The 21,206-nt window shown below is 43.1% G+C and overlaps 1 protein-coding gene across 3 annotated transcripts in view; it reads right to left on the reverse strand.

Moving 5' to 3' along the window:
* Positions 1 to 3,286: 3,286 nt before the first annotated feature.
* FBXO38 (F-box protein 38) overlaps positions 3,287 to 21,206 on the reverse strand; it is a 46,205-nt gene continuing 28,285 nt past the window's right edge. For all 3 annotated transcript variants that reach the window (XM_077327112.1, XM_077327110.1, XM_077327111.1), the window contains 8 exons: positions 19,975 to 20,667; positions 17,210 to 17,310; positions 16,558 to 16,660; positions 15,108 to 15,274; positions 9,636 to 9,781; positions 8,785 to 8,888; positions 8,389 to 8,502; positions 3,287 to 3,925 (listed from right to left, as the gene is read on the reverse strand). In XM_077327112.1, coding sequence (XP_077183227.1) covers positions 3,747 to 3,925; positions 8,389 to 8,502; positions 8,785 to 8,888; positions 9,636 to 9,781; positions 15,108 to 15,274; positions 16,558 to 16,660; positions 17,210 to 17,310; positions 19,975 to 20,667 — 1,607 coding nt within the window. In that variant the 3' untranslated portion in view covers positions 3,287 to 3,746. The remainder of the gene's footprint in view (positions 3,926 to 8,388; positions 8,503 to 8,784; positions 8,889 to 9,635; positions 9,782 to 15,107; positions 15,275 to 16,557; positions 16,661 to 17,209; positions 17,311 to 19,974; positions 20,668 to 21,206) is intronic.

Genomic DNA, 21,206 nt, shown 5'->3' on the forward strand with positions numbered 1-21,206 from the left:
CCACCAACAATGGGCTATGATCAACAAAAGTATTAGGTAAGATTTCCATGTTCACAACCTTTGGCAACATAGATTCTGAACTCCAGCATTGGTCATTCCGGATTAAGTTTAAGGTTTGGTAATCATCTTCAAGTCCATATGGGCCACAGAGGTTTGTGGTAATATGGAGACTACGTCAATGATGAAAACATGATGATTTTGAGTTCAGGAAAGTAAAAATAATACCCCTACAAAACTTGCAAATCATTTTGGTGAACTTTTGTAAATAAAGACTCAGTGTGAAGGAAAAGGTAGACCTCAGATTCAAACAGAAGCTGAGGTTTATAAAGTGCAAAATTCTGAGCACAGCAGATAGCCTTGCCAATCTCTCACTCTGAAATCTGCTCAAACTAATTAATGTATAAAAATATACAGTTGTTGCTTCCAATCCTCACCCTAAAGTAGAAAGCTCTAGAGATACACGTAATCGACTATGCAATTGGACTCAAATTATTTGCTGTTTTTGTCGGCTTAACAGGAAACGTGTTCATACCCAATTAACACTAACCATGGGATCTTTTCATTTGAATTAGGATTACGTCATTCTGCTCCATCAACATATAGCTGTTTTTTTAATGTTTATGCAGATGTGTGATTATGCAAGCATTTATGAATACCTCAAAGCTACTAATACAAAGGATGCATTGTAGTATATTTCATTTTGCACAGTGCATCACATTAACAGAAACAATTCCTATCTCTTTCTGATTTTCATTATATGAAAAAGATCAGCTAATTTAATGGTTAGGGGGAAATCTTACTATAAATAAGGCAATGCAGCTGCCAATTGAATGGGATATAAACACAGGAAGCTGCCTCGTATCAAACCAGACCCCTGGTCTATTGAAACAGGTAATGTCTAGTCCAACTGGCAACAGCTGTCCAGGTCTCAGATGGAGGGCTTCCATACATCTACTGAGCCATGGCCCCACCCCAAAAGCTAACAGAAGTGCTGCTGAACTAATACCTATCATCCAGCCAGGGGACATGGAATGGTATAGTATAGCTAAGCAGGATTGGTATTCAGATGGGACACCACCAAGGAAGGCTCTGCAGAAGAAAGCAATGGCTAGCCACTTCTGCTTCCCATTTGTCTTGGAAGCCCCTGCTGAGGTTGTCATAAGTCAGCTGCAACTTGACAGCTCTTTACATACACACAGAACCCCTGCCTCTCAGGCTGGCACACTGTTCTTTCCACAACCAGTAGTACTGCTTAATAGCCTAGGCTTGTGCCAAAGAACCTGACTGAATTCTAGTTTCTCCCTGTTTTTTTCTGCACCACTGCTTTGCTTAGTAAACACCTGTTTAATTGTTGAGAGGTAGTCCATGTTGTGGTTAGAGTGTCAGGTTGGAATCATGGACACCCAGGGTCAGATCCCAACTCTGCCATGGCAGCTTTCTCAGTGATCTTTGACCGGTCACACACTCTTGGCTCAGCCTGCCTCACAGGACTTTTGTGAGGATAAAGTAGAGTACAAGGGAATAATGTAATTCATTTTGCGTCCACACAGGGAAAAGTGTAAATGGAAGTACACAATTAATTTAGTCATAAATCATGTCAATCTGTCATACTTTTAAAATAAAAAAAAATACTTCAACTTGGTGTTTATCTAAAAGTGATGTTTATTGCTGTAATTCTTCTTGGATCAGCAGTGTTTTCATGCATGTAGAGTTCTGGCTAAAACAGTGCAATCCTCTTTGGCGGATGTTTGAGTTATTCAGTGTCAAACCAAGAAGAACCAGCTATCACCTTTAAGGCCATGAGGTTTAGGTCTAGGGACAGCCTTGCTGTCTATAGCCCCTATACTCCACCACTTCCAACTGGCTGGTGATCCTTGGCCCCAAAGAAGCACATTGGACCTCATCCAGGACCAGAGCTTTTTTTGTCCTAGTCCCTACCCGGTGAAATGAGCTACCACAATTACACGGGGCCTGCAAAATGGAACTCTTCTGCCAGGCATTTGGTTGAGGTCAACCAAATCAACAACATCTACTGGCCATCCCATGAATTGAATTCCAAATTGATTGTCCTGTGGGACCATAGTTGACAGGTTATCATCATTAGTATCAGAACTGTTATATAGAAATATTACTGGAATGATTTCAGTAGTTATGGAAACTAGGAGCTCCTAGGCAAACTTCTTTGTCTCAAACGTATGATTCATGCTTGGTCCCTCAGCCAGGGAAATCTATCCCCCAATCTCAGCAGCTAGATCTATTGAGACATGATGATTCTCATTTTTGACCCTTTAACTCCTTTGTTCAAGTCCATCAACACCCATCTCAGGACCTGGCCAGGGCATTGCCCAACAACCTGCTTCATGGAAAATTCCATCATGTGCTCACCTGGTTTATATCACACAGACCCTTCCCCAAAAACATATATAAACAGTGGCTTCACAAAGCTACCTCATGTGCTTCTAATCCTGGACCCATTCAGACCACCCTTCACACTGCTGGCTGGCTGTGTCGTATCTCTGGCTCTACACTCTCCAGGACTGGTAAATATACTGATTGCAGCTCTTTTCCCCATTTTATTTCTTATCCGCTTGACTGTTAGTGTGCTAGACTTTTTATTATTTTCCTTCTAATAAGGATTGTAGCTACTAGCTGTTCTGCCTTGAGCTCTAAAGCGTATAATCACCTCATAAACATCAGCAAACAATCAATTTATCTACATTACCACCTCTTACTAAGCAAATTCCCCACTGCTGAATATACACCTATCACAGGACACATGTGTAAGTGCATTTCTGGTAACGCACATCATCCAGCAAAGAAACTGGTCAGTGACTACTGACATCCAGTACTAATGAACTGAACTCACAACAGATAGAGTGTCCAAGTTTCTACTGTTATCTCCCGTGATTTGTATGTACTCCTCTTCACTGTTCTTGTAAACTGTTACTTGTGGTTATGATTTAATAATCCATGAAACCACTGACTTCGCAGAGATGAGTCATGCAGAGGCAAAATGAGGGCTGCAGAATTCAGGCAGAAGAAACATGAGCAGCCTCATGTTGAATGTATTGCTTTTTATTAATTTTGTACAACCTAGTTCACATGGCTGTTTTAGCTGCTGAATTCCAAAACAGCAGCTGCCTTAATGTGTATTTTTCAATAAAAGGAATAAACTATTGACAGTTTTCTGCAGATTGTTCCAGTGGCTGCTCTTTCCACTTCTACCATTCTTCACTGGTTTAACTACTCTGGTGCTGTTCCCCTTGAAAAACACACAAGACTCAAAGACTGTTGAACATATTTACTCAGATTGGACTCTTATGCTCAAGAGGAAAAAAAGGCACAGATTAAAAGACTCCTGAACATAGCATATGGGGTTTTGCTTGTGACAAACAAACAAAATACTGCTATGAATCATACAGGATAAGAAACACAAAACTTTTTTCTCCTTTGCCATAAATTGCCTTCATTAAAATGGAACTTAAATTAAATTTCAGTATATAAACATAAGAAATAAAGTAAACTTTAGGAAGGATTATTTTTCCTATGTAGAATCCTCAGTACTCAAAGCAACTTCTCATTAGACATGTACTACAAACTATTCCAGTAGGCATTGGGGCAATTGTGAAGTACACAAGTTCCAAGACCTCTCAGTGCACTAAGGCAGTGGAACAAAACCACTTGCTTTTATCGCTGGCAACGCCAGTCAAAAGGGACGAAGGGCCGGAAGCTGCAGGGTGATCCATTCAGATGTAGTCATCTTCTACTGGTTCTCCATTGACATCGCAGTAATGGATGAAGATCGCTACCACCCGCTGGAACACACCTTTCTTCATCTGACGAAGCTCAGAGATCTCTTCCCCTATTGTTTCCATGCAGATGTCTGCTGACAGCTGTCCTTTCCTCCGAGGGGCATAAATAGTCGCTAAACATGTGCAAGAAGAGAGAAGAGAGGCAGGTTGAGGTTTTTTAAACCTTCTTCAAAGCAAGGCATTAGCATTAATATCTATTTAATTTGCACTCTTTAAACAGAAATAAATAACAAATATAACAATGGTGGCAAGACTACAGATAAGAATCCATAGAAGGTTTCCAAATCTACAAAAAATATGCCTATGTGCAATTGTCGTCTACATGCCATATGCTGAAATGTTAATAAGGTAGCAAGGTCCTCAAGCCACTGGATTACTGGAGATGAACATTTATCTTTCTACTGTTGTCAGCAGCCATTCAAATCATTAAAAGTATCCATTAATACAGTCATGGAAGACTGAGGCCCCAAAATGAACACGACAAGATCATCTGGCTAAAGAATAATTTTATGTACAAACCATGAATTCTAATGTTTTGTCTGACAATTCAAGCCAGAGTCTCTGAACATCGATCAAAAATTACAGGCGAAAGAAGGGCACATTGTCTAGCACTCCTCTCAACAAGCAATGATGTAGAAAAGATGCTAGTAGTCAGGATCCTAGATCTCGGAGATGAATGCCACGCCCCGCTTCTAATAATGCCCCCTGACCGTAGTCAGGGAGATCGGACGACCTCTCAACCTGGGACTGCTGATGCTGGTACTGCTGTTGATACCAACTTAAATTGTCACCAGTTTGGTGTAGTGGTTAGGAGTGCAGACTTCTAATCTGGCAAGCCGGGTTCGATTCTGCACTCCCCCACATGCAGCCAGCTGGGTGACCTTGGGCTCGGCTGACACTGATAAAGCTGTTCTGACTGACCAGTAATATCAGGGCTCCCTCAGCCTCACCCACCCCACTGTCTGTTGTGGAGAGAGGAAAGGAAAGGCGAATGTAGAGAAAAGTGGCATATAAGAACCAACTCTTCTTCTTCTTAATTTTAAATGATACATTTTTAGACATTTTGATTAACTTAATTATTTTATGCTTATTATATGATGCCTTTAATATGATGAGCCAGCTTGCTAGGAAGGTTGTATAGAAATCTTCTAATAGATTAATTAAATGAATAATCCTGTTTAAGAATTCATGGGGGATGCCAAATATAATCAAATATAATCAATGTGGGGGCAGGCAAGACTCACAGTCCTGCAACAACAGTGCACTTTCTCTTATCGGGTCATAACCCTCAAATAACTGAAGGCGTTGCAAAATTCCTTCATGGGATTTGCTCCTGGGATCTCAACCACTTTGTCTTCTGTATAAATGTTTGATTATTATTGTTATTATGCCAATAAAGATATTTGATTGATAATCAATGTAGCAAAAATAGATTTCCAATACAGTTGCTGAAAAATGTACAAGAAAAGAGTATAGAAGCAAGAATTCACCATGGCTGTTGCTTCTGACCTTCCCTTAAGAACCTGCCCATTTCTTTGTTCCCAACAAATAGTGGAGCTGGGTTTTTTTTAAACTTCTCTAGCACTCTCTTCCTAGTTTGCAGTATTTCACTGTGTCCAGAGCTATGTTAGTTTGCATTAACTTGGCAAAAAACCTACCCTTGGAGTGAGGACTGCTGCAAATTTCCTCTCAATACAACAATTCCTCTGAATACAACAGAACAAAATTAAAAGCAAATTATAGGCAGAAATAGGTTCCCCGGTGAAATAAACATGAATGCAGAATCTGACCAGGTATGATAAAACAGCTTAACTACTGAACATTAAAATGAGTCCAAAGTGACATATGTTGTTGTTGTTAGGTGCGAAGTCGTGTCCGACCCATCGTAACCCCATGGACAATGATCCTCCAGGCCTTCCTGCCCTCTACCATTCCTCGAAGTCCATTTAAGTTTGCATCTACTGCTTCAGTGACTCCATCCAGCCATCTTACTCTCTGTCATCCCCTTCTTCTTTTGCCCTTGATCGCTCCCAGCATTAGGCTCTTCTCCAGGGAGTCCTTCCTTCTCATGAGGTGGGCAAAGTATTTAAGTTTCATCTTCAGGATCTGGCTTTCTAAGGAGCAGTCCGGGCTAATCTCCTCTAGGACTGACTGGTTTGTTCGCCTTGCAGTCCAAGGGACTCGCAAGATTTCTATATAATATCTATACTGTAATAGGGCACCTAAATTTGCATGCATACCAGATTTGCACTGGGGTACTTTCCATTGCAAAGGTGCTTCCTTGCTCACAGTTTGAGTTGCTGGGACTGGACAGAGGGGGCTGGTATTGAAGGCCTTAATCAATCTAATGCCTCATTCCTTCCAAATAGAAGGGAAGCAATTGGTTTGCTGCAAGATTGCATTTTGACCAAGAAGGACTTTTATAATGTTGCTGTTTAGAAGAAGAAAAGTTGAGGAGTTTCAGAGTAGTTTACAATTGCCTTCCTTTCCTTCTCCCCACAACAGACACCCTGTGGGGTGGGTGAGGCTGAGAGAGCCCTGATATTACTGCTCAGTCAGAACAGCTTTATCAGTGCTGTGGCGAGCCCAAGGTCACCCAGCTGGTTGCATGTGGGGGAGAGCAGAATTAAACCCGGCTCGCCAGATTAGAAGTCCGCACTCCTAACCACCACACCAAACTTTACAAAGTTGTTTTGTGGATTTTAGTATTTTTTAAATTAGCAATCTATTTACCACATTCTTTGACAGACAGGTTCCTTTCTAACTCCCCCCCCCCCGGTCGCCCACCAATGGCTGAGGTTGATTTTTCTCACATGGGCATGAGGGCTGCTCAAGAGCAGTAACTTGCTCAGGTTACCTAGTGGATTTGGAGAGGGCAGCCCTGGTTTCTGAGATGATTTATACTTCCTCTGTTCCTCCTTTGGACACACACAGGCACCTTTTAACAGAACAGCAGTGAGTTTCTTCTAGTGAGAGAGGTGGACTGATTTTATTGGAAAAGGCTCACTAAATGCTAAGATATCTGATCCCTTCACTACTTTATTATGTTGACAGAAATACTTTAAGTGTATATTTCACCTGTTCAGTCTCCCCACTTCCCACATCTGGTCACCCTTGGAGTTAGACTGTTCAGTCTCCCCACTTCCCACATCTGGTCACCCTTGGAGTTAGACTCAGGATAAAGTTGTCTCTGGATACTGCCTGGACCCTCTCATGAATTCCCAAGTTACTATCTCTTTGAAACAGACTTAACTGCCTAGCAAAGGATATCTGTCCCCATGTCTATCCTTGGCTCAGTCCTACTTGAAGAGCTGACCATTCTCCTCTATTAATTCCTTTTCTCCCCACCTCACAGAGGGTCCAAGGACTCTCATTAGCTGAACTCACTAGGAATATGGCAGGATCAGGGATTGGTAGTAACACCTGAAGGGCAAAACCCAAAGCCATCTGTCACAGACACTCAGAATATAAACTAGATTAAAAACCTCATGCCAACACACTCAAATTCCTTATGGAATCATATAGAGAGATACAAAATACTGAAAATCACCCATTCACCAGCCAAAAAGTATTAACATAACAGGTCAGAAAAATACAGGGAACCTTTCCAAGGCAATATGTTTGTAATAATGTTTATAATGAATTTCAATTCAATTTCTTTTACAATTATTTTATATGCCAGAAGGAACAACCATAATGGCTTCTAGATAAATTCCGTCTTCATTGACTTCATCCGTGGTTGAATCCTCCAATCCTCCAAAAACAGTTTGTCGTATCAAAGGTGGCAAAGTCCTATCGCCTTTCCTTATATTACTGTTCTAGTATTTTAGTATCAGTCAGCCATAGGCTCTAGGGTACTGCGGGGGAATGCTAGCCAACGACCACTGCCACTCTAAGGTACTAGCATTCCCTGCAGTTTTTTGGAAAGGTTCCCTATTTTTTTCTGTTGATTTTCCATTGTGAACCTTTCTTTCCCCGTATTGTATTAACATAATAGGTCAGCAATCAAGAAATCTGTTCCTAAACTGTTTCAACTGATGCTGTAAGGACCAGAAGTGAAGTTACCCCAGGAGGCTTACTGGATGCAGGTGCTGCCTTGGATCTCTTTAGAGTGCAGAAGTGAAGTAAAGCTATTACAATAAATAAAGTCCAATACATTTAATAATCTAGAACAGAGTTTCTCAACCAGGGTTTCGTGAAAACCTGGAGTTTCTTGACTGCCCTGGGTTTCCCGAATGAGTGGGAGTTAATTTTTAAAATATTTTTTTACGTTTGTTAAACATTTATCGGGTGATATGGTCATGTTGACCTCCCCCCGCTCAAATGGCAAATGATGGATGATTGTAGTACTTCTGGGAGTAGTACTTCTTGAAGCCTGAAGAATGCTTCAGGGGGTTCTCAATGGTAAAAAAGTTGATTAAAGTTGATCTACAGAGAAAAAGCTGCCTAGAGCCCTGTCAGAACAAGCTGCCTAAGAAAAAGAGAGCTGTTTTTTGTACCCCACTTTTCACTACCCAAAGGAATCACCTGCCCTTCCTCTCCCTTTTCTTTATACAGAATATTTATTTCTACATACTTTTTTCATCATCCTCAAAGTCATATCTGGCGTAGCCGTTAGGTTCCGCAGTTCTGAGAGACCTTAACCAAGGGAAATCCGTAATCATGGAGTAGGGGGCCCCATCCACAACACCTGCCGGGGCATAGGGAGAAAAATAATTATGCTGTTCCTTTACATACAACAAAAGTTGCCCCACAAATCCAAATTTACACCTATGCTTTATAAAAATGTATCTGGCAGCTAACATGTGCCTATCTGAGAGAAGAAAGGCTGCCTTATGTCCATGCCATTCTACTGGCAGATTTCAAACTTTACCACCCAGAAGGTGTCTATACTCCCACCATTATTCAGGATAATGCAAACAAATTTCTTTAAACAAGGCATACATAGTTGTTTTCTAACTATAATGCTTACCTTCAAGAGTATAAATGTCTCTCCCCCAGGGATACTTTGTATATTTTTTCAGGTCCTCTTCTGTTCGTGTGGCTTCAGGGAAGAACTCATATTTAATTAGCTCTCTAAAGGAGAAAAAGGAAGAAGGGATCTGGTTAAATATCTGCAGAACAGCAAATGAACATCTGTGAAGATGTACATATCAAACAGAACATTTATTATACGCCAGTCTGCCTGTTGTATCATTTCAATTCACCTGTCTCAAAAATACCAGGTCTGGCAAGAAGAGCTGTTTTTTATACCCCACTTTTCTCTACCCTAAGGAGACTCAAAGCAGCTTCCATCACTTCTTCTCCCCACAACAGGTAAGTAGGGCTGAGAGAATTCTGAGAGAACTGAAAGTGACACAAGATTATCCAAGCAGGCTTCATTTGGAGAAGGTGGGGAATCAAACTGGTTCTCCATATTAGAGTCCTTTCACAAACAATACCTCAGGCCCTAATTTAGAAATTAATCCCGCAAAGTTAAAAAACCTCCAAAAGATTTTTGTTCTGTGCTCTTAATAACCATAGTCCCTGTGCAGATAGACAAATCCATACAATAGGACCAGGTTACAGTATTTTGTAAACCAAGAAAGCCCCAGTTTGTGTTGGTGGGGAACTCTTAAGGTACATCAACCCAATAGGCACATCAGTGCATGTGCAGGTGTATTAAAAAAAATCCTGCCCAAGTTGAACCATCAGGGGGCAGGACAGGAGAAGCTGAAGAGGGGAAGCAGACAGGTGGGTTGTTGAGCCAGAAATGCTGAGGGCTGGAGGAGGAATTTTCCTCCCCAACTTGTATATGGCCTGTTTTGATAGACAGAGACTTACTGATTAATGTTTGCTATAGTGTCCATCCAGCTGCGAATGCGCACCTTGTTGCGAACATTTGGAGGGTTACTGAACTCGTGGATTATACAGATGTGATATGGATATGGGCCACTAAAAATCTTCTGTTCTAGAGTCAATGTGTCAACCTGTGGACAAAGGTACATTGTGGCTCATAACTAAGAACAAAGATATGATATATGTGGATCATCAGTTTGTTTCCTGGCAAAAAATGCCACCATTTGGCTACCTTTAGAAAATGCAGCAACAGGTGAGCCAAATAGAAGTAGTTCTGCACAAGTTTTCCAACAAAGCTTTGATAACCCTTCTAAAAGCATGGAAGAACCAGAAAATCTTACTTCACAGTAACCTACAGGTCAAAGTTGCATTCATTTCATACACACAATATTAGTTCTTGATTGGTGAATTAAATTGCTGCGCACATCACACATTGTATCCAGAGATGCCTGTAGAAAGCTATAGGTTTTTGCTTTGCTTATTTGTTTTACAGGGTATTTTGGGTGCTTTACATTTTTATAACATTTTAGTGCTAATTATTTTATGAGCTGCCTTGTTATCTGAGGCAGACTAAAAGGCAGGAGTGAGCAACATCACAATGGTTGTGTTTTCATCAGTTTTTCTGTTAAAGGCTGGGGCTTAGGAAGGGAAAGAAAAATAATGCAGATAAATGAGTGGCTACGTCACTGGTGTCATCAGGAAAGGTCTGGGTTTTTGGACCATGGATTGTGCTGCTGTGATGAGGCCCTTCCGTCGGGAGATGGTTTGCACCTCACAAGGATGGGGAAAATGTCTTTGCAAAGAGTCTTGTGGACGTGGTGAGGAGGACTTTGAATTAAGTCCAATGGGGGAGCAAGACATACATTCAAAGCCTAGTTCCATGATAGTTAACTGTAGATGGGAACACGGCAGATTTAAAGGGAATGGCACATATGCAGGGAACTATTAACTTATAGGAATGTTCGAAAACTAAAACCCTGGGGTACTCATATGAAGGATTACAATGTCTCTACACTAATGCACGGAGTATGGGAAGCAAGCAGGAAGAACTAGAAGTCCTAATAAACAAAGGGGGCTGTGATCCAATAGGCATTGCAGAAACCTGGTGGGATAACACTCACAACTGGAATAATAGGATTGAGTGGTACAACGTATTTATTTATTTGTTAAATTTGTTCCCCACTGCTCTCAGCAAGTCAGTTTGCGGTGGGTTGCATAAAAAATAAATTAAACGTTTAAACTGTCCATATGCCCCATGACAAAATTAAAATCTGGTGGCGAAAAGGTGAGTCTCACCCTCCTCACACTATTTTCCTGCAGAACCCCCCTGGTGCCTCAGAGGAGAGTCCAGGGGTGTCATCATCTGGTAACTGTCTGACATGGTGGGGCCCCTCAGATCTTCCGCGCCCTGGCCTCAACCAAAGACCAGGTGGAAGAGCTCCGTCGTACAGGCCCTGGGAAACTGCAACAGTTCCTTTTGTTTAAAAGAGAAAAATAAAGAAGGGGGAGGAGTAGCACTATATGTTAAGAATGTATATACTTGTGAGGAGCATGAGAGTTCAGCTGAGAGGAGGAGGAAATAATAGTGGTATTATGGTGGGAGTCTGCTATAGACCGCCAGGCCAGGCAGAGGACTTGGATGAGATGCTCCTAGACCAGACATATGGGACCTAGCGGAAATGGGTGAGTTCAACTACCTAGATATCTGTTGGAAGACCAGCTCTGCTAAAAATTAAAAGTCCAATACATTCTTGACTTGTACTGCTGACAATTTCATTTCGCAGAAAGCGGAAGGGGCAACCAGGGAATCTGCTATTTTAGACTTGATTCTCAACAATAGGGAAGAATTAGTTGATGCAGTAAAAGTTGTGGGTGTGCTTAGTAGTAGTGAGCATGTGATTTTGGACTTTATGATCTTGGGGAAGAGAAAAGCTGTATGTAGTCACTCATACAGGCTGGACTTCAGGAGATCAAATTTTAACAAATTAAATTTATGTTGGGTAGAATCCCTATGTCAGAAAAACTTAAGGAGATGGAAGTCTTAAGAAGCTTGGGAGTTTCTCAAAAGCAAAATACTGAAGGCACAATTGCAGACACAATCCTTTGAGAAGGAAAACAGGGAAGAATCTAAAGAAACCAGAGTGGCTCCATAAACAGTTTTGTTGAGGAGCCAGCTTGGTGTAGTGGTTAGTAGTGTGGACTTCTAATCTGGTGAGCCAGGTTTGATTCCACGATCCCCACATACAGCCAGCTGGGTGACCTTGGGCTCGCCATGGCACTGATAGAACTGTTCTGACCGAGCAGTAATATCAGGGCTCTCTCAGCCTCACCCACCTCACAGGGTGTCTTATTGTGGGGAGAGGAAAGGGAAGACGACTGTAAGCCACTTTGAGGCTCCTTTGGGTAGAGAAAAGTGGCATATAAGAACCATCTCTTCTTCTTCTAATAAAAAAGACTCTTTAGGAGGACCAGCCTCTTGTGACGCAGAGTGGTAAGGCAGCAGACATGCTGTCTGAAGCTCTGTCCATGAGGCTGGGAGTTCAATCCCACCACCCGGCTCAAGGTTGACTCAGCCTTCCATCCTTCCGAGGTCGGTAAAATGAGGACCCAGCTTGCTGGGGGGTAAATGGTAATGACTGGGGATGGCACTGACAAACCACCCTGTATTGAGTCTGCCATGAAAATGCTAGAGGGTGTCACTCCAAGGGTCAGACATGACCTGGTGCTTGCACAGGGGATACCTTTACCTTTTTTAATACCCAAAGAGGAATATAAACAAATAACCAATGCGTGTAGGGAGAGTGTTAGAATAGCTTAAGCTCACTAAGAGCTTAACTAGCAAGAAATGCTAAAAACAACAAAGAAAGTATTCTTTCATTACTGTATATATTCACATATAAGCCAACCTGCATATAAGCCGACGCACCTAATAACACCACAAAATGCAGGGAAAACTTATTGACTCACATATAAGCTGAGGGTGGTGTTTGGATCATGGCTTTTTCTCTTTTCCTCCCCTCCCCACTGTTTTGGGTAGGATTTTTTCCCCTTTTCTTCCCATCCTCCTCCTCCCTCCTCGTTCCCTCTGACCCATCTTGACTTTATTCCTTCCTCTAGGGGCGTTTCCTCCTTCTGCTCTCTGCTCTCCCTCTGAGACAGAGGCTTCAGAGCTTCCTGCAACACATGCTAGCCTCGTGCTAGCCTCGTTAAGGAAGGGAGGGGGGGAGGCGGAGACTGCTCTTTCCCTCCCAGGTTTGCTGCCTCTCTGCTGTTCCTGCCTTTGGTTCTTCAGGCAAGTATACTTGTCTCCCATCCCCACCCTCCAGTCTTGTCTGGAATCTGTTTTTAATACCCCCGCATAAGCCAAGGGGGACTTTTTCAGCTTTAAAAAAGGGCTGAAAAACTCGGCTTATATGCGAGTATATACGGTATATTCAAAGTAAGAAAAAGAATAAGGACATGGTAGGACCATTATGGGGACAAGACAGGGACATTGTAACAGGTGATTTAGAAAGGGCTGAACTGCTTAATCCCTCCTTCTCCTCCCTCTTCCCTTGTGAGGGGAATCATGCTCAATGTGGCAAAATCATATAATATGATGAGGGAGAGGAGTTGTGGCCTAAGATCACTGTAGGGTAGTTCATAAATTCCTAGTTCCTTGAAATGAAATCAAATCCTCTGGGCCAGAAGAATTGCATCCAATGGTACTGAAAGAACATGCAGATGTAATTTCTGAACCTTTGTCCTTTTATTTATTTACAATTTTTAGAGAACAGATGTAGTGCCAGAAGACTGTTGTCCCCATCTTCAAGAAGGGGAAAAAAGAGGATCCGGGTAACTACCAACTCATCAGCTTGACATCTATAGCTGGCAAAGTTTTAGAACAAATCATCAAACGGGTGGTCCTTGAGCTGCCAGAGCGAATGGCTGTAATTACTGTCAGCATGGCGTTCTCAAGAACAAATCATGTCAGACTAACTTTATCTCTTTTTTGATGAAGTTAATATCTTGCTAGATCAGGGGAATGCTGTGGATATAGTTTAGTTTGATTTTAGTAAGGCTTTTGATGCAGTTCCACTATATCTTATTGACAAGTTGGTAAAATGCAGTATGGATTATATAACTGTTACGTGGACTGAAAAACTGGTTAACAAATTGCACTCAAGGGGTGCTTGCAAATGGTTCATCATCTTCTTGGAGAGGCTTGATAAGTGGAGGGCCTCGGGGATCTGTCCGGGGCCCTATGTTGTTCAACATATTTACAAATCATTTGGATGAAGGAATAGAGGGGGTGCTTATTAAATTTGCAGATGACACTAAACTGGGAGGGGTAGCAAACACACCAGAAGAGAGGATCAGAATATAAGTTATGAGTGAGTGGGCAGGAAGGGATGTGCCAGTGTTTGTCTCTTGTGGCCCTTTCTTGCACACCTAGGGAATTGCTGCTCACCACTGTTGGATGGTAGGCGAATTTATTTATTTATTTATTCATTTATTAGATATTTAGCCCACCACTTTCTAGAGACTTGTGACTGGTTACAATAGAAAATCCCCATGAAATATATCATACCCTACCTAGTCCCATAACAATGCCCAGAGGACAATAAAAGCAACTTGAACCAAGATTCACAGCGTAATTCCCCCACCCCCACAGTCATCCACCCCTGGGTGGGGTATGATACATGTAACCTTTAGCCTGAGGAGGAGCCTCAGTATTCCTAGCCAAAGATCTGGCAGAAGAGCTACATTTTACAGTCCCTGTGGAATGCTCAAGGCCCTAAAGCCAGGGGTAGTCAAACTGCGGCCCTTCAGATGTCCATGGACTACAATTCCCATGAGCCCCTGCCAGCATGGGAATTGTAGCCCATGGACATCTGGAGGGCCACAGTTTGACTACCCCTGCCCTAAACTCTCCTGGGAGCTCATTCTACCAGGTCGAGGCCAGGTGTGCTTCCTTCAGGCCAGGGACCTCCAGTAATTTTTTCCAGGCCAGGCTGGATTCTGGAGATTTTTGGTGTTGGGGGGGATCATTTTGGCATGAAACTGAGGTCACTGTGCATAGGCAGGTAGTTCCTGCATTGTGCAGGGGGTTGGACTAGATCACCCTGGAGGTTCCTTCCAACTCTATGATTCTAAGGCCTCTAAATTTCAGTGACAGTACAGTAGTCTACCCAGCCTAATTTGTTTGGACACCAAAGATACATTTTGTGAGGTAACAGAATGCTTGCAATGTTCCTGTTTGATTCAGTAAGTGTGACTGCAGACAGACACCTAATCCCTTAAATTAGGTACTCGGCAGGCATGTACTTCAAGATGGTTGAGAAAGCCTCTGAATGAATGAAGCTGGAGGGCCCCTTTGAACATCAGCCTTAACTTCCATGCTGGCAACTCTGACATTAAGAAGTAGAGAGCCAAAGTGGAACAATACAAGCAGCTTTATGAACAACATTTTGATACCTGCTGCATTGGGCGAAGGTAAATGATCCTGTTTCTTTCTGGGGGCATCCGCAATATCTGATCCAACACTTGATCCATATTTAGTTTTTTGCACTGTGCATAGTCAAATCGGTTGACAATGGGTGCATTTTCTACTTTTAAGTGCTTGAGTACGCGGCATCTGGTAGCTACAAATTATAGGGAAACAAACAAACAAAAAAAAAACAAAAAAAAAAAACCTCAGCAATAGATACATGCCACACATGTATACCCCTAACCCAAAACGGATCCTCCTCATAACAATAGGCTGGCTGTGTAAAGTTAAAGTTATCCTGTTGGTTTGTCAGCCCGTATCAACATTCGCAACATTCGCAACTTGCCCTATTGGTTGACTTAATTTTCATTTTCTTATTTTGTTAGGGCATTTTAAACTTGATAGCCAAGGCAAGCCTGATCCTGTCAGATCTTGGAAGCCCTTGGATAGGTGACCCCCAAGGAATTAAGGAGTCGTGATGTTGTGAAAGCCATTGGTAGACCACCTCCAAACGTCTCTTGCCTAGCAGTCAGGCAAGAGTACATCGTGGCTATATTACACACTTTATCTTTATTACACTTTATCTATTGTTCCTCTGAATATTTGTGAAACAGTCCTGGCGGTGGAGAGTGTCCTGGCTGTCTGAGATGGAATAGGGCCAATTAAGGTGCGGCCAGCAAAGCCCTCCCTCTTCAGCTCCCGCCCTCCTTCCCTGGACGCTAGCCACTTTGCTCTCAGATGCTTGAGAGACACAGAGAGCTCTGCCAAACCGCAAACAACCGCCGATTACCTGTTATTGGCTCCTTTTGCGAGGAAGAGAGACAGAGACAAGCTGCAAACAAGCCCCAAACTGCAAACGACCCTTCCTTCCCTGCTACCCCTGATTACCTCCTATGGCTCCTGCTGTGAGAGAGAGAGATCTGCGCCTGCCACTGTCCCCTGGGTCCTAGCGCCAATTGCATTCCTGGTTGCAATGGGCTTTCTTGCTAGTCAGTAGATAATTTAAACTAAGAATGTGCTGTGAAAGAGCTACTCTGTCACAAACCTATTCTAAGCACTCTTCAAGTCTGTGCTGCTCTCTTGGCTCTTCCATTCCTATCCACTTGCCTGCTGTACTTTGTTGAGCTCTAGTTCTGATAGCCTAGCAACAGCATAAACAGCCCACAGGTGCAGAGAATGGTGGATGGTTCAGCAACTGATAACTGACGGTCTTTCCAAGTTAGTGGAAATGCAACAGCCTACAGGGCACTGCCCACTTCTTATATAACTGAGAGTGTCAACTGATGAAGATTTGCTTACTGTGTTTCTCCAAGCCCTACTGCTTACAGAATTAAATAAGGAGCTAACAAATGATTCTATTTGGGATAGGAGATGTGCCACAATTGGGGGAAAAAGTCAACTAAAATTGTCAAACTCTTGACAGCCAAACATACGTACCATGGATAAACATCATTTTAGGGCAGTCTTTCAGCACTAAGTCCGTTATGCCACAATTTGTCAAGGTGATTCCAACAAGGTTTTTGGATTTCAGTATCAAAACCTAGAAGGGAGTTTATTATTATTTTTTATTAAAGACTGCTTTAAATAATCTTTTACTCTCTTTCTCACATACACACACACAAATGGGCAGCAACTGGTCCTGTGAAAAGATAATCAAAAACTATTCTCTCTTATGCTAAAGATGGAGCAATGTTCTATGACACAGAATTGCACAAATCAAGTTGCTAAATGGAGAGCATCCAACACTCTGAAGTACCATGACCTAACTTCTCCTTTCCCTCCTGTTGGTATTTTCATTAGTCTTACCAGCAAGACAGACTGAAATGTGTAATGTGTGTTTTCAGTCATTATACATAAAGTTTTCAAGGCATTAAATACATCAGGAAAGAAAAATAGCACAAAAATACATTTGAAATCCTCCAAATTTAACTGATGTCAGAAGTGTAAAATGTAGACAGAGAAATGATCCCTCCCCCTGAGTTTTATGGCGTCCATCCCCCAAATACAGCCAGTCATCACAACCAAATAGTTTGTGGTAGCAACCAGCCATTCAGTCTGTCAAAACGCTGACAAGTAAAAGAGGCCTTACCTGGACATGATCATCTTCAATCACAGGATCGCTGGTGCTTGTGGACTTGTCTGCTGTCCGTTTCCGTTTCACTGCATGCCGGGGCTTTGGTTTAGTTGATTCTGGGGTGGGGCATGGGGGTAAGAAGAAGAATGAAGTCAATTTGTCATCTGTACACAGAATAGCAATAGCATATCCTGAATGGCTGCTTAGAAAATAATGTCTTCTAGAATCAGGTGGGGGAGGACGAGGAGGAGGAAGAAGAGGATGAAGAGGAGGAGGAGGAGGAGTTGGTTCTTATATGCCACTTTTCTCTATCCAAAGGAGTCTCAAAGTGGTTTACATTAGCCTTCCCTTTCCTCTCCCCACAACAGACACCCTGCGAGGTAGGTGAGGCTGAGAGAGTCCTGATATTACTGCTCGATCAGCTTTCTCAGTGCTGTGGCGAGCCCGAGGTCACCCAGCTGGCTGCATGTGGGGGAGTGCAGAATCGAACCCGGCTCGCCAGATTAGAAGTCCGCACTACTAACCACCACACCAACCACTACGCTCCTAACCACTATACCAAACTTTACAAAGTTGTTTTGTGGATTTTAGTATTTTTTAAATTAGCAATCTATTTACCACATTCTTTGCCAATGTAGCAGCCACTGACACCCAGGTGGTTGCAAGGTCACCCAGGTGGTTGCATGTGGGGGAGCGCGGAATCAAACCCGGCTTGCCAGATTAGAAGTCCACGCTCCTAACCACTACACCAAGCTGGCTCTCAGAGGACAGAGGAACTTCTTAATAAAAACAAATCTACACCAAGCCCTGTGCAAGCACTGAGTCATGTCTGACCTTTGGGGTGATGCCCTCTAGCATTTTCTTGGCTGATTCAATACGGGGTGGTTTGCCATTCCCTTCCCCAGTCATTACCTCTTGTGGTGCAGAGTGGTAAGCAGAGTGGTAAGCAGCAGAAATTTTGTCTGAAGCTGTCTGCCCATGAGGCTGGGAGTTTAATCCCAGCAGCCGGCTCAAGGTTGACTCAGCCTTCCATCCTTCCGAGGTCTGTAAAATGAGTACCCAGTTTGCGGGGGGGGGGGGTAAACGGTTAAGACTGGGGAAGGCACTGGCAAACCACCCTGTATTTAGTCTGCCGTGAAAATGCTAGAGGGCGTCACCCCAAGGGTCAGACATGACTCGGTGCTTGCACAGGGGATACCTTTACCTTTACACCATGCCAGGTGAACACTGCAGATTGACTGTGGTGTTCTCCTTCCTACCATATTCAATTCTAGATATATTTAGCTAGGAGGTAAATATGAAGCCTAATATTCATAACGAAGCCCGTTCAAAAGACGTCGCGTAACATAGTACAACAAGCAACAATGATGCATTACACTTCTAGTCTTGCCCCATCTCAAAATCTTTATACCATTGCAGAGAACTGAAAAGTAGTCAAAATATAAACACACAGCAAGCTAACATAATAAAGAACAAAATACTTGCTTAAGTACTGCACACTATCACATTAGTTTTGTGTGTTGATGATGAACAGAAGACTCCTAATAACTGATGTACACTCAATCATATGATGCAGAACTTGATGCAAAATAGAAAAAGACTTGACTTATCAGGTGGTGGAAACAGACCCACATTCTACAGTTCTGCACATGCATCCAGTCATGCATTGCTAGACTGGAGCTCAGAGGAAGGCATGTGGACTACCTGTCAACACAATGACACCCTTCTCCTTCAGCCATCCCCAGTGTTCCAAATGTGAACTTATGACAAAAGCGTAACAAGCCAGTGGCTTTTGTGTACTGCAAGCATGAAGAATTTTTAGAGTTCCTTCCAACTCAATAATCCTCTGATCAAACGCCATGTAAACATAAGCCAAGTTTGCTTTGCTAAGCCAGAATTATGAAAGTCAGCTCTGCGGAATCTATTAAATGTGAAGTACAAGTACTCTGTCAATAGGACAAGAGGAGCATGCTGTTGTTCACAGATTAACATCAGATTTCCCCAGACATTTACAGGAAAGTGACACATACGGGAGTTCTGGAGACAAAAGGGAGGATTGTTATAACACCTGTCTTCTCACAACAATGAAGCCAAGATGATTTGTGAATGGAAATTACTGAAGGAAGAAGTCACTGTACTTTCCTAATTTGTTGGATCCCCAAGCGCAGTTCTGCCTGTGGAAAGTCTCTTTTTTCTCTGTCTCCTTCCCTGCTTGAAGCACCGGTGTCCCCAACCCTAAAAGCTACTCCTAAGGGCCTGAGGACTTACACAGAAGAGCTGGTCTTTTATGCCCCACTTTTCACTACCCAAAGTGGCTTACAAATGCCTTTCCCTTCCTCTCCCCACAGGAGTCACTCTGAACTAGGTGAGGCTGAGACAGCTCTAAGAGAATCGCTCTGCGAGAATACCTCTAAGAGAACTGTGACTAGCCCAAGGTCATACAACTGGCTGCAAGTTGAGGAGCGGGGAATCAGAGCTGGTTCTCCAGTTTAGAGTCTTAACCACAGCACCATGCTGGCTTAATGATTGTTAATGTAGAAGTTGGAGATGCATTTGAAAATATTACAAAAGGAAAGAAAAAAGAACAGCTCTTCTGTCGCCTCTTCCATTAATCAATTATTCTTCTACTTCCATTAATAGTAGTGAGGAAAATGCCTGTCTGCTGACAATAGCCTATCCCTTCTACACAGTGACATTCCCATGTTTGTTCCATGTTTCATCTCCTCCTCTGATAAATACTCTACATGTATGTAATGAAGCTTATGCCAAAGCAATCAAACCTGATTGAGAAACAAGGGGCACGTGGGAAAGCTTGCTTCTGGCTCTTGTTACTGGCCTGCGGGGGTAGTCTTCATTATACTCCATTTCAGACCTGCCTTGCTGCTCAGAGGTAACGTTTTGCTGCTCATTAGCAGACCCAGACAGTCTCTCACTAGTCCTCTCATTGCTAGTCTCCCCTGAAGAACCACAGGTTGGTAATGTTCGCAGTGAGAATTCCGCCCTTCCCACATTTGGTCCATTCATGCCACACGTGCTGCTGGTAGATGGGCATTCATCCTCAGACACCCCATTAGTCCTTTGCTGGCCCTGGGACATATAGCAGGAGCATCTGGAGCAGAAAGAACTCTCTTCACTGTCATTCTCATTGGAGCCTTCACTTCTGCAGAGGCACTTCCCAGGATCCTCTGCAGCAGGGGCTTCACTGGAATTAGTAGCTGTCCTTGTGTCATCAGGGCTTTGAGAAGCAATAGTGGCCAAAGTCCCCGGGGGTTCTGTGCCACCACCGCAGCCAGGGTAACCATCTTTGTTTTTATTCCTCTCGGTTGTCACATCGCTGGCTGCTTTCATGTCTGCCTTAATCTGCTCGCTTGTGACTTGACAGCCCTTTTCGCAGCTGCTCTCCTCCGAAAGAAACAGCTTCACCCGGCTAGCATTGCATCTCTTCCGCAGGGGAGCTTTACCCTTGCCACTCACTGCAACAAAAATGAAACTGGATAAACGGTAAGAACGCTATGAGATAATGTGAAAAGTTCTTTCCCGTTCCGCAGACTTGCACTGTCCTGAAATAGAAACTGTTAAAATATCAGCCAGCTTCGGTAGATCACATTGGTTTATATAGCTAGCAGTCTCCTACAGCAACTAACTGGTCAAATAACATCCTGCTCAAGTGTATCAACCCTAGTTTATTGGATATGAATACTATTAACCCAGGATATTTCCTGGAATAGTTGAGAGCAAACAGATTTTTTAAAGGCTGTTTGTCTCTGATATACACAGACGGGGGGGGGGGGAACGCCCTGGGCTTTTCAATGCAAGGCCACCCACCTCCCTGTGGCCCAAGGCCTCCTCCCAGCCCCAGGATCCCTAGCACTCTGCATGCCGAACCAGGCTCCACCAGGCTCTCCATTTTCTGCTGCAGTGGGGGAGGGGCAAAGGCTGCTCAAGGGCCCCATAGGTTCCTGGCCAGGCTTGGGGCACTCTTCCATGTACCCTCAAAAGTGTGAGGGGGGGG

This window comes from Paroedura picta, chromosome 3 (genome assembly GCF_049243985.1).
Source record: "Paroedura picta isolate Pp20150507F chromosome 3, Ppicta_v3.0, whole genome shotgun sequence".
NCBI lineage: Eukaryota > Metazoa > Chordata > Lepidosauria > Squamata > Gekkonidae > Paroedura > Paroedura picta.